Source organism: Nyctibius grandis, chromosome 6 (assembly GCF_013368605.1).
Source record: "Nyctibius grandis isolate bNycGra1 chromosome 6, bNycGra1.pri, whole genome shotgun sequence".
Lineage (NCBI taxonomy): Eukaryota > Metazoa > Chordata > Aves > Nyctibiiformes > Nyctibiidae > Nyctibius > Nyctibius grandis.
This window is the reverse complement of record NC_090663.1, coordinates 72684686-72698522: the sequence shown is the minus strand read 5'-3', so window position 1 is coordinate 72698522 and position 13837 is coordinate 72684686. Positions and strand designations below refer to the sequence as shown.

Here is a 13837-nt window from a genome sequence, read left to right as displayed (position 1 = left end):
AAAGCATAATCATATATAAAGAGAATGGTTAGTATACATATCTATTGTACAAAACAGTTCAATACATTACTTTTTATTTTTCCTCTTCCCTAGAAGCTGTCTCCTCTTTGTAATTGCTTGTCCTGGGCTATGCACCAGTTCAGTATTATGACATCAGGGGAAATAAACTGTCTTAGGACCTCTGAGACATGCTTAAAAACCTTTATTAAAGGGACATCTTCCAAGAAATGTGGAAGGAACAGGGAAAAAAGGATTGATATTTGTTGTTTACATTCTATAAAAACTGTATGTGTGCTTTTGTTAGGCTTCTTTCAGAAAAGAGGATAGAAGGGATCTTTGTGTATTGAATATCTGTATTTTTTCCCCTTTGGGGGACAATTTTCTCAGATAATAAAGTTTTAGATATTCAGCTTGCAGTGCAGTAAGTGACGAGCTAGATAGGAAAAGGTAATGATCCGTGCTGTGGTTTTTGTTTGGCTGGGGGAAGGAGAGAGAGAAAAAGAAGAACCAATAATAGTATTTTAAAGTAAGAGGGTAGCAGTAGACCTAGGCCTAAACGAAAATGCGATCCAGAATACCCCTAAAGCACTGGAGGAAAACCTGTATCTTGAGCTCAGCTTTTCACAGAATCACAGATTGTTCAGTATAGTTCAATGCGTTCACCACATTATTACGGCTGGGGTTCTTAGCGGGGAATACAGCAGGATTTTTCATCTTTAAAGCATTATGAAAGACCTTCTTTGGGGAGGGCCTGTCTAGCACCTTTTTTGTTCTGTTCGTTTGTCTGCCTTCTTATACGGCATGTGCTAGCCCGTTTCACTGCACCCTGGACTCTCCTCCTCTCGTGGTGCTCCTTGCTTCCCCATCCCCTGCTGCTCTGGATGCCTTCCCCAACCTCCTCCAGGCTCCCTCCGCTCCAGCTCACCACTCCTGCCTCTGGGTACTGCTTCTTAGGTCCCCCTGAGCGAGCCCATCCCGCTGGCTTCTCTGCGGCAGCTCCGACTGGGTGCAAGCTCAGGAGCCCGCAGAGCATCCCAGCCCGTGCTCTGTGCCGTGTCTGACCTGCCAGCAGTGCAGGCGCGCTTCCCAGGTGAAGCGCCCTTCAGCAGCCGGGAGCTGGTGATGTAAAAACTTAGCCCCTCTCTTGCGAGAGGTATTGGTAAGTAATCGGTGACGTCCCGTTTTACAGATGCAAGAAACATCCCATTTTACACCAAGGTTTAGAATTGCCTACACACCCAGTTCTCCCTGCAGCAGAACTGCAGTTCAGATTGGGGATTTCTGTTGGTTCTGACAATGCCATTTCAGGACATTGATAATATAATATCACAGCTCCGATGGCCTGTCATTAATATCTTCTGTTTGCTTGCACCATTCATTCTTTAAGGTTGTTCTACAGATTTCCTTTCGTTTTCATTTATGTATATTTAAAGTTTCTGTTTTCTAATGCGTATGTTCTGCTTGTCTAGTTTGTTTGAAATAACAGATTATTTTTTCTGTTTAAAGAGTAATAGCTTTTTTATTTATGCTGGAAACTTTGATACAGAACCTGATATTTGTATGTTAAATATGCAGAAATTTGTTTAGAGAATTTGGGCAACAAAAATGAACTTTCAGTTGTTTGTGTTTGTCCTTGTTAACACTTAATATTAAATGAGATGGACGATACAGATATAATGGATAACTTCAATTTAAAAAAGCCCCGCCCGTTAAGCTTTAACCCATAAAATATTTTATTTCCTAGAGAACCTGAACATTTCCAGATATCTCAAGGCCTTTGTTTTAAAATGTGCAGATTACACAGATGTTTTGGAAATTTGTATTTGTTCCAGCTGCATCTTAGAGAGGAGCCTATACTTTTTCATCTTTTTCTGTCATCAGCCTCAAAGCATCTTGTTTGGACATGGCATACATCTGTTTTATTTAATAAAATCAGCAATATTCTGCTTTTTCTTTCAAGTTGCTGTCAGCCTTACCCTTCTGTCTTTCCTTCTGCCGTCCTCTTCATTTTTTGCTGACTGCTGCCCTCTGTCTTCCTTTTTTTTCTTTATCTTTTAGAGAAGAGTCCTTCTATTGTACTGTTCCTATAACACCTGTTAAGAGGGAGGGATCAGGCTGGGAGAGGACAGAGGAGGTGAGGTTGTAAAAGTCTGGGTTTAATTGAAATTTAGGTACATACAATGCAACTTCAGTTCAGGCAGCCCTACACAAATTTTCCAAAGTTTTCATCTTTTGGTCTTATCAATTGAATAATACTTTTTGATTTTCAACTTAATCATTGATGGCTTATGAATGAAATGTAAAAGTTTCATTTGAAGTTTTGCCACTCTTGTAAGGCTGAAATTTTTGTTAAGGTTTTTAACAGCAATTTAAGGAAATAAAGTTTTTAATTAAGTAATGCTAAATTTGAAATGTAACAACTTCATTTAAAAAGAACAAAACACGCTTCATTCTTATCTCATGATATCAAAGGGACATTAGGTGGAAGGCACAGATTGGTTTGGTGGTAACCATAAATTTGGGGGGTTGGTTTTGGGGTTTTTCCCCCCTGTTGGCTTTTGACTCTGTCCCAGTTTTGACTTAGAATATACCTCCTTATTATACAATGTCAATAAAATTTGCATGGTTAAGCTGATTGCAAAAGCTCTCAGTCAGTTCTTTAACCTTAATATTTTGGCAGTTTATAATAAGCGTATTTGATAATGTGGACCATTAGCATGTACGTTTGTAGCTGAAGTTATTTATATTATAATTTCAGAATTTGTTCGGAAGCAACAGTCTTGATGGAGGAAGCAGCCCTATGGTAAAACCTAAAGGAGATAAACAAGTAGAATATTTAGATCTGGACCTAGATTCAGGAAAATCTACCCCACCTCGTAAGGTAAGCAAATCTTCAACTCTTGCATTTCTGCCATCAAGAGTTTAAAATTTCTTCACAAGTAGTTGCTGGGAAAGAGGGAGCCTCCCCCAAGATCATCTCAACTAATTTGTCAAATGGTCAGTCGGAGAGCCTATGTTGGACCTTTCAGAGAAACCTGTGCTTGTTCTATATCTGTTTGTGACATCTGCTTACTTTTTTTAACATCTGTTTTTCACTCTCCCTTGCCTTTCCCAGAAAAAGAGCAGTGGTTCAGGCAGCAGCGTGGCAGATGAGAGAGTTGATTACGTTGTGGTCGACCAGCAGAAAACGCTAGCACTGAAGAGCACACGAGAGGCATGGACTGACGGGAGACAGTCTACAGAATCTGAAACACCGACGAAAAGCGTGAAATGAAAATACTGCTTTTTCTTCAAAGACCAGAAAGGAGTGAATTTTGAAGAATTACAGAACCACAATGGCAGTGTTGTTTAACTGTACAGTACCTGATTCACTGGCGTATGAATAGGTTCTTGACCGAATGGATGGAAGCCAAAGGACACTTGGAATCTATCAAAGGAATTTTAAGATCGTAAATTGGCTATGTGGTCTCTGGAAAAATTGCAACCTGTAAATAACATGTAAAATAGTATTGCTTAGCTTTCAGAAAACCCTTTGTTCTGTAGTTAACACGTTTGTAGTATTACTATGTTTATGCACTTTTTCAGTTACAATGTTGGTTCAGGTATTCCCAGTTAGTATACCTTAACACCTAATTCATCTGGAGAATTTTTTTTTCCTTACACTACTATTCCTTACAATTTTAGGTTAATTAAGCTACATGTAGATACGGAAATTAGTATTTGAACTTCATTTTAACAACGTAAAATTGATTTTGCGGAAATACTTTCACAATTGAATAATCTACTTGAAATGCCAAGAGACGACCGTTAGTTACATACTTGTTTATATTTAATACGCGCAAGATTATTTGGAAGTCTACAGGTTACCTTCCTAACAAAAATTGCTGTGAGTTAATAATAATGAACTGTACTGGGTTTAGACCTACAATCCTGGCTTATACGTTAGTTGTTAGTGGTGGAACTTCTATTGTATTTTATTAATGACAGTGTTCTGTGTTCAATGGGTGAAGATTCTGCAGGGTGGGATCTTACACTTTTAAAGACTGAATAATTAAATATCAAGTAAGCCTGCAAACCACTGATGGCATGCAGTAATATTGTGATCTCACACTTATTAACAAGAAATAACCTTTATATTATTTACAGAAGGTAGAGTATATAAATCAGGTACGTACCAAGCACTATTGTGCTAATACACTGATCAGGTTTAGACAACGAGCTTTAGTTTTGTACTATTTAGAAGTTCTAATGTCAGTTTTCAGTTCAAGATTAATGGGACAGTTTGACATTCACTGTTTGTAGTACTAGCAAAATACTGTGATTTTGAATTAGACATTAATTCAAATGGAAATACTATGTTTTGACACCATAGTGCCCTTCTTACGATCTCTATCTTACTTCAATCTCCTGCTTGGCCTTATATTTAAATCCCTATGCAACTGATATTTTATATCTGTTTTTAAAAATTAGATAATATACTTAAATGATCCCCTTGTAAACCACTCGTTGCTCTTTCCTGGTACAGGATTTTAAGCTCTGTATACTGTGATCCTTTATTTTACTATGCCAGTTCCAAATAATAATCTGCCTTGGTTTAGAAACATTTTTTATTATTTGGAAGAAGATAGAGTTCTTTAAATACGTGAATGAGTTAGATCTAGATAGAAAACTTACTAACACCTTTTTTTTTTTCCTACACAAACACCCTCAAGTAAGTGGTTGGTTTTGTTTTCCTGCCCAATTGTTTTATTTTGTCCAGATCATTTAAAAGTTGAGCATAGAGCTGTGTTGTTTTCTGTCATGTTGGCCTTAGTACTGTGCCTAATCTACCATCGGTTGTTTCTCTCCCCTCACAGCCACAATCTACAGCATGTAAATTATCTTATTCTTAACAAAGGTTCTTTTTAAATTAGTAATATTTTGATGCTTTGAATGTTCATTTTAAAAAAGTAACTAAACACAATGCATTTTGAAGTGAATTTTAAATAAATCAAGTTGTTCAGTTTTGATGTGTAAACTCTGTCCTGTGAAACAGCAAACCGATGTTAATGTGTCTATGAACGTGCCTAGATACCAGCCACACTTTTTAAAAATTGTAGATTGCCTCTTAGTACCTCTCAAAAAAAAAAAAAAAAAAAGGTACAGCTAAAACAATTTTCAAAGTCAATCTCTGATTTAAAACCCTGCACCAAGCAGCTAAATAATCTGAATTCCCAGTCTTCTGGGAGCCAGAAGTAGTGATGTGAGCCAGGGGACCTTGATGGCTCAGTCAAAAGTAGTTCAAATCCATAAACATTCTGGACCTATAGCTCAACTCTGCTTTGATGGTCTTCCTATCCGATAATAAACTCTTCTTCACTGATGCTACAGTTGAAGCACCCATCGGCACGGTGAGTACTTGGTAACTAATGTCATGATAGTTTTGTTTTAGGACCCGGCTTTAAGCATTTTATTGGTGCTGTAACAGTGGTGCATCTCCACTGCTGAGATGCCTGTAGTGTTTGTTAACAGATGTGGTTACTTTGCTGTTTATCCTACATAATTGGTTTGGTGCTTGCCATTGGGGAGAAGAATCCATGCTGTGGACTCCCGTGCTCATGTGTGCACCCAAGGACTAAGATGATCTTGGCGTATTTCAAACTTGTGTTTCTCTATTTTCTCAATAGATGGGAGAATTTGAGGGAGAAAGTTTGGAAGGGCTGCTCATCTTTTACCTATCCCTAACCCATCTGTCCTTGAAACATTTACCAACTACACAACTGTGTATTATTTTTAAAACTCTTCGGGTTTTTGTAATCGAGCAGTGATACTTATATTTAGATACCTATACTGTTTTTTCAGATGCTGTGAGCATCTCTGATAGTGAGTATAAATGCCTGAAAGAATTGGTTTACTAGGCTGGCCTCTCTTGTTGAGCTAGTGATACAACGTGGTTTTGCTCAAAGTTTGCTGATATCAGTCCTTGGTTTACAGATCACATTTATTCTTTCTTCATTTGAAATTTGGCAGCATTTACAATGTTAATTGTTATTATGATTGAGAATCCACTCTTAATTTCTAGGCTTTTTCCCCTTCCTTTTGTTAAGGAAAACAGCAGCTTTCAGCCTGTACAGACAGTATAATGATTTATTAAGTAATAGTCTAAAATTTTTCTTTAATTAGATTACTAAGCAGTTCCCCGAATTGCAGTAATATTTTCTCGACTTGTTGTCCAAAGGATGTTCAGAATCAGAGGAGCCATGGTACTAACTCTGGATGATACATCTCATTTTCACCTATAAGGCTAGAGGGGAGCTTCATGCTGCAGGTCTGTCTGAGCTCTTGGAATGTGAATAAGGATGTGAATATTAAATTGAACATGTGAATCCTAAAGCTGTAGGTGGTAGAAAGAAAGCTAGACTGATGTTAGCCTTGTGTAACTTGCAGGTACTAGCTTTGCGAGGACACTCTAGTTAGAGGGATGGGTGCCAGTGGAAACTCCAGTAGATACCAGTGCAGAAGTAGTTTGAGAGTGGTCTTTGTCAAGTGTTCTTTTTCAAACAGGTAAGTTCTTTCTCGTTTCACTAAAACAGTACGTTACCAGTTGTGGATATAGTTTTCATTGCTCTATGTATCATAAACAAGAGTCATTTTAAACTGCAAATATATGTGTGTGATAGGTCTTGTACAAATACAGAAAATCTTGCTCACAAAAATGAAAAGAAAAACTTAGTGCCTTGTGCACTAAGATTGACTCTAAAGATGATTTGGTATCACTTCATGCTATAATCTGAACAACGTGTTATCTGGGAAGTACTAATGGCCACACTTTTACACACTGTGACATAATCACTATTACCTCATGATGTGCAGGTGCAAACACAGCTGTTCTGTTCTGCTATAAATTTGTAAAGTGACATTGAAAAAGATGAAAAGATAAAAAGGTGATCGTTAATCTTTTTTACTTTACTGAGATTTGTATTTATGTAATTAACAATTCATTCACGTACGGCAGTTGTGACATAGTGCCACACGTAGGGCATACAGGCAAATTACAATCTTGCTGTTTTAAGTATTTAATTTAGAATTCATTGTTCCATGTAGATAAATGGGGAGTGATGGGCAGCTCTATAGCTTTCACATTGCACTGTGAGCTAAGCAAGATTTTTATTGCAGTGAAATTTAAGCTTAGCTATTACTGACTGCAGCAGTCAATTTTTATATATATATATATATATATATATAGTAGTCTTGCAAAACTACTTGGGAAACTTAGCAGCCCTGGCCAACCCTTCCATTACCTCCTTTACTATAGAGATTTGGGTCATGAAAAGCTAAAGGATATTTATTTGCTCAAGAAAAAGATACTGCCGTACAATATTGGTGTGCAATTTTAGTAAGCAATAATATCACTTAATCTGTTTGGATATTTTACACCTGTAGCTCTTAAGAAGCTGAGCACTATCCACAGGTGAACTTAAATTTGGAGATTATCCTCTCTATTTCTTGTATCTGCTCTTTGTCTATGTGTCTTGTACCAAACACTGCTGCTAAAGGTTCATTTATTGTTGTCTGTCTTAGTACAAGGGAATACTAATGTGGTCCGTGACCATAAAAAAAAGTGGTTGTTCAGCAATTAGCGTAATAAATGTTCCACAAAAACATTGTGTTGATTGGGTGTAGGTGAACCAAATACCAAGTTGTGAGGTTTTTGTTTGGCTTTTTGTTTTAACTGAACAAGCAACTTGGGTGCAGGTCTCAACCTGATGAGGTACAGAGTGGGACAAAAAGAAAAGGTGCTTGAGATGGTTATAAACAATGTCTTTGACATTAAAAGTTGCCCAGTATATGTTTATAGTTCAGCAACCTTGATGTTAATTTTTGGTAACAAAAGTGGGAGAATAGCAGGTATTGGATGCCTGACTAACTAGTTGAAAGGCTTTTGCTATCTCATAATCAGGTAAACAGAGCTAGACTGTTCTGATGACAGTGGTTTGCTTTTTAGGTGGTCTTTAAAAGAAAATTTCAGTTTTATTTGAAAGGGGTGGTCTATGTTTGCTTCAACTTTTTTATAAGAAACAAGTTAGCTGAAATGTACAGTTGTGTAATCTGCAGCGTCCACACGTAACTTAAGAAACACTTAACATTCTGGTAAAACCAGCTTGCAAAATCAGTATCTCGCTGTGATGCCAAAGTTAGTAAGCTAGTAGAATTGTTTTTCAGTTTCTAAACCATAAGGCATGGGCCAATGCCTTTTACTTCTGTGTTTAAGAACAAAAAGAAAATGTTAGAAAAACTTACTAATTTTGAAATATTTTAGTTTATTATGGTAAAATGGAATAGAAAAAAATCCCATACAGTTTAGAACATAAAATACAGCGTTGTTAAAATGGAGACTCTCAAAATTTTCTTCCAGTTATAAAATCAGCATTGGTAGTAATCATCATGATTCACTCTTGAAGATTCTTACAGGATCCATCATTGTTGCCAAGCCTTTTCCTGGTAAGTTATATCTGCAATGAAACAATAAGAAAATACGTGTCACTTCAATTTTGGAAAAGGCCAATCCTTCTATTATAATAAGATTTTATTAAATGCTATTTGAGATTCTTTTGATTCTGTTGAGGTGCTGGGTGTGAGTGTGTGTGTGGGGCTTACACAGGGTACCCAGACAATTTAATCGCACTTTGGGAGAGGGTGTGGAAATCCAGTCTTCGAAGATATTTAAAAGGTGCAATACAAAGTACAGCCAGGCTTAGTATTACTTTTTGAATAGACTGAGCACTTCTAAGTATGAAATAAAATACTTTTGATTTGGAAAAAATAAAAGGCTTACAGTAGGGCATCTCAATGTTTTATTCAAGTTTAGCTGTAGACATTGCAGGAGAGTTAAGCTGTTCTTGAACTAGCTGTAACTAGCTAGTGACTAGGAGTGGAACATCTCCCTTATGAGGAGAGGCTGAGGGAGCTGGGTCTCTTTAGCTTAGAGAAGAGGAGACTGAGGGGTGACCTCATTAATGTTTATAAATATGTAAAGGGCAAGTGTCATGAGGATGGAGCCAGGCTCTTCTCAGTGACATCCCTTGACAGGACAAGGGGCAATGGGTGCAAGCTGGAACACAGGAGGTTCCACTTAAATATGAGGAAAAACTTCTTTACGGTGAGGGTGACCGAACACTGGAACAGGCTGCCCAGAGAGGTTGTGGAGTCTCCTTCTCTGGAGACATTCAAAACCCGCCTGGACGCGTTCCTGTGTGATATGGTCCAGGCAATCCTGCTCCGGAAGGGGGATTGGACTAGATGATCTTTCGAGGTCCCTTCCAATCCCTGACATTCTGTGATTCTGTGATTCTGTGACTAGCTGTATAAGCTAACAGTGCCACTGGATGCCCAAGGAACAACACTTAAAGCTACAGGTAAAGTATAGATTTCTATTCTAAAACCCTATTTACAGAAAATATGTTGGTAACTGGAAAGCTGATCATTGGTACTGAATGTGAGCAAATACAACTGGGAAGCTGAAAGTTGCCTTTACTACATTTTTTTAATCGGATGGCCAGAATAGGAGGAAAGTATAATTATGCCTTATTTTTCATGAATTCCTACCAGACTTTAAATTACATAAGATTTCACATTTTTATGCTATTTTCAGGGAATATACTTTAGAGGAAGGAATTCCTAGATAGAGATTTATACACTTACATGTGGTAAACTCTACAACATTGTTTCCATTGCATTAAGGAATCTACTGAAATTAATGTATAATATCTTTTCCATGTGTTGATTTTTTTGTGTCTGTTGTTTTTTTTACAGTGAAAGTCAATGCGTTATCAGTTATGATGAAGGTGTACCTTTGCTGGTGAGCAGAGAGTTGTTGTGTTTTTTTCTTAAAAAACAAACATAGCATGATTTTGATGGCTGATCTGACTGCTGGTTCTGTGTGTGTATATATCACCTCTTGCCTGCAGCGCTATTAATCTGAGACTGGAAGAAAAAAGATGGTGACAGAAAAGTGATGGCTTTGAAGCAGGCCTAATTATATTTAGCTTTGGGTGGGATAGTCCAGCTCAACATCAGTGTGAGGGGCTAGACAAACTGGCAGTATCTAATCTCACTTGTGTAGTGTTTCAGTTTTGCATTTTAAACTAAAGTTTAAAAAACGACAACAAAACCTCCTAAGATCTGAATGCCAACCAGGCTCTCTCCCCTCTCCTACTTTCTTGAATCCAAATGACTGCCATATGTCTGATGGCGTGACCACAAACAACTCTTATTTCATTCCTTTCATTTCCCAAACTTTGGGAAGATTTACAGTGTTGATACATGTGCAGCAATGCCTGTTAGCATAATTGCTGCACAGCTAATAGCATCATTTAGAGTTGCTCTTACTTGTGGTGTTTCAATTTCTTGTTTAACAAGAAGTCATGTAAAGAATATTAATTAAAGTTTTGATTACACAACTGAGCAACAAAATTGAAAGACATGTCGCCTGAGAGATTTGATAAAAATCTGTAATTAAACTCTTCTTTACTAACTTCATAAGCATGTTAATGATTAGTTGTCTCTACAATTTAGTTTTGGTTGAGGGAGGATTTTTTGCCTTATTGTGTATTTGACCATGTGTTGGTGGTTAGCACATTAGTAACCTCTGTCATGAGCTTCTTTATGCCGCTGGTTGCTTTTAATTTAAGGTCTCCATATTCGGGCTCTGTATGGACTGTTGTGATTTTGTGTGTTCATGAGCATCTTCATGTTGACTTGGAAAGTCCTCCTTCCTGTTTTGGTTGGGGTGTTTTTTGATGTTCTTTTGGTGGGGTTTTTTTTTGCATAGTCTTCTGCCCTACTTTCAGGACTTTAAGAAATTTAGAACCTTTAGTCTTACTTTCCACTTTTGACAAGAGATTTTATTATTATTATTATGCCTGCCATCTGTATTTGTTAGAAGTCTAACAGTTTGCTTTATTTTGCCTCTAGTTGAGCCTTTTCCTGTGAGCATGGCGGAGATTTTGGTAACTCTTTCTGCTGTTTCACAGCGTGGTTCTCTTCACTTGGAAATATCTTGTCCGAAATTCGGATGTAGGAGTTGACTCCTAGTGGTATTGCTCTCTTGCAGTGATATAGGGACCATGGCAACTTCAAGTGAGTAATACTGAATAATGAAATAATGGAAGGATTAGAGCTAGAGTTAGGATTTTTGTTGAGAAGTGAATCATCTATTCAGAAGCACTTGGGTCTATAAAACTGTATTTCGTTACTATCCTGATATTGCAGGTTGTATACAACTGCAAGACTATTTTTTTTTCTTTTTTTTTTTTTTTCCCTACCTCTGATGTAGAGAGGAAAAAAAAAATCTGTTTCTATTTTGGAATTCAAGTTTTGGCTAGGAATATTTTTTTATGATGTTTCACCTTTTGTGAATGAAATGTTTGGGGCTGGTATTTTCTTGCATATTAACTTTGAAATTTAAGCAAAAATTATTCTATCTCTATGGTAAAGGCAGAGTTTCTCAGAAGTAAGGGAAATGGAGAAGCTAAAGGAGTAGCCAGGAAGAGAAGACAAACAATTTTAAAGTAGAGATGAATGATACCATATTAATTTTTTCTGCTTCCAGGCATATAAGTATCTCGACACCACCCACTGACATGGTGCTGTTTTATTTTGCTGGACGGATGAGGATCAATGAAAGTTGGATGGAGGTGGTGCTTTCTCCCTTCTCCCCTTACTAACTTTTCTCCCCTCCACCAAACCAGATCTTAACCTGGTAATTTTAGTCTGATTATACAAAATGGTGTCGAAGGGGCTGAAATATCCTCACCTCTCTTCCCAAATAGCTGACTCCTTCCCAAGGACCTTCTACCCCACTTTTCTTTACCAGTGAGCCTCCACATGTGGTTTTGTTTGAGTGCTTTGCAGGGGAAACAAAAGAGTGCAAAATGGGGAGGGGAAGTGTAGCTTGCGTCCCACCCTTACCTACACTCCACACCAAGCAGACAGCACTGCATTGTCTGAAGCAACTCTGGAAGAGGAGAGGGGGCAGAAGCTGGGGCAAAGCAGATTAAAACTGGACACAAGACTATGCTGGATTAGTAGAGGTGGCTAAATTAATGCAATTTATACAATTTGCTGCTGCATATATTTAAAAGTTAAAGCTGTCTCCCTGGATGCAGAGAAGAGCCTTCAGCAAAGCTCAGGGACTGGGTTTTCATCTGTGATAAGAGATGACAACAAGCAGTGGGAAAATATGTCAGTAAATTTGTTATTAGTTGAGAAATCCTGTTCTAGGAAAATGGAGATTTTCTGGGAAGTTCTGAGTAGTTTTGGCAGAAATGAAGTGACAAAATCTTCTGGAAATGTCAAAGCTAGTAATTTTAACTTCAAAAAATTTTAAAGGATGTCTGTAATAAAAAACAATGGAATGAAGAGTTGTAATAATGGTTGCGGAGATGGTCTCCGTTTAGCTGCTGCCTTCATGGTTACAGTAGTTTCTCAGGATGTGGAAGACGCAGCTTCACAAACCTGTGGAGTACACTCACTGGCTGCATCTACATTAACACTGCTTGTGAATGTGGAGATACCTACAAATGTAACAACTCTGCAGGAGTAGACCTGTAGAGCGATTCAGCTGATGTGCAGTACGGGGTTGTCCACACTGTGTACCAGTCAGGGAACTTTGGCTTCAGACTAGCTCAGGTCTGGCCCTTCAGCCTCAGCTTCTGTCAGCAGTTGGAATGCAATAGTGGTGCTCTTAAATTTACCTCCCTGTTCAGTTTCATCCATTTTGTGCACTCCAGGGTTCTTCTGGGATATGCACGCTGTGGTACTTGGTACCCGGCAGGGTAAGTGAGGGTGATCAGTGAGGAGCACTCCTCACCTGAACAAAAGTAGTGCAAGTGTAGACATGCTCAGTTATGTCTTAAAGCGGGGGTCCGCAGCCTGTGATGGCTTCAAGCCAGGAGGAGCAGACACTATGTTTTATGCTGTTGGTCTATAAAACCATACTTCTGTACCTACAAACTTTGGCTCCTTCAACCAGATAAAGTGAGGGAAGGTGACCTGAGCACCCTTTTTGATGAATGTTCCAAGTCCTGTTCAAAAATCCACTCTCTCCTGCTGGAGATACGTTCTATTAGAGTGACCTGAAAACACTTGTTTTTATGCAGACCTGGTATTTCATAGCAGTGGCATCCTCCTTGCATTTTATTTTGAAGAGCACACCATGAGGATACCAATTACGTGTTAGTAACAAGCCTTCAGGACCTTGTCGGGATAGCAGTGGTGTGATGTTACTTAACTTTAGCCCATCTCTTGCTTTTAACAATTTAAAGCTGCCATGAGCAACTTACGCAGTAACCTGACCACCTGACCACTTTTCAACGAAGTTGCCGTACTAGTAATGTAACTTTAAAGCAGGTGATCGCAATGTGTTTTAATTACAAAATACCGCTGCTCAAAACAAGCCCGCACAGGTGCTGTGAGGCCGCAGCTGGGGGTGGGCAGGAGCAGGGCCCCCTCTCAGCTGTGCTCCCCTTCCTCAGCAGCTGAAGCGGTTTAGGGTTCGCTAGCCAGGCCCGTAGGGTTCGCTAGCCAGGCCGGCAGGGTTCGCTAGGCTTCCTTAGCCACGCCGTTGCGGGGCAGCGCGCTCGGTAGGGCAGTGACGTCACAGCGCGCGGCCCCGCTAGGCAGCGGCAGGCGGTGCGAGGACACCTCCTCTGCGACGGGAGGCCGGGGCGCACGGCGGCGCACTCGCTCCCGCCGTGGCGGGGCTCTCGCGAGAGCTGGGCAGCCGGTTCGGATCCTGGTTGGTGGGCGCTCGCCGGGAAAGACGGGGCGGAAGCGGGGACGGGCCTCCGCCGGCGGC

At 39.1% G+C, this 13837-nt stretch overlaps 1 protein-coding gene across 7 annotated transcripts in view; it reads left to right on the top strand.

The window, feature by feature from the left end:
* GAB1 (GRB2 associated binding protein 1) overlaps window positions 1–5005 on the top strand; it is a 103739-nt gene extending 98734 nt beyond the window's left edge. For 5 of the 7 annotated variants that reach the window (XM_068402837.1, XM_068402833.1, XM_068402836.1 and 2 more), the window contains 2 exons: window positions 2759–2881; window positions 3116–5005. In XM_068402837.1, the coding sequence (XP_068258938.1) occupies window positions 2759–2881; window positions 3116–3274 (282 nt within the window). In that variant the 3' untranslated portion in view covers window positions 3275–5005. Of the gene's footprint in view, window positions 1–2058; window positions 2135–2758; window positions 2882–3115 lie in introns of those variants that run through there. The other 2 variants (XM_068402832.1, XM_068402838.1) reach the window with 2 other exon arrangements.
* The last annotated feature ends 8832 nt before the right edge of the window (window positions 5006–13837 follow it).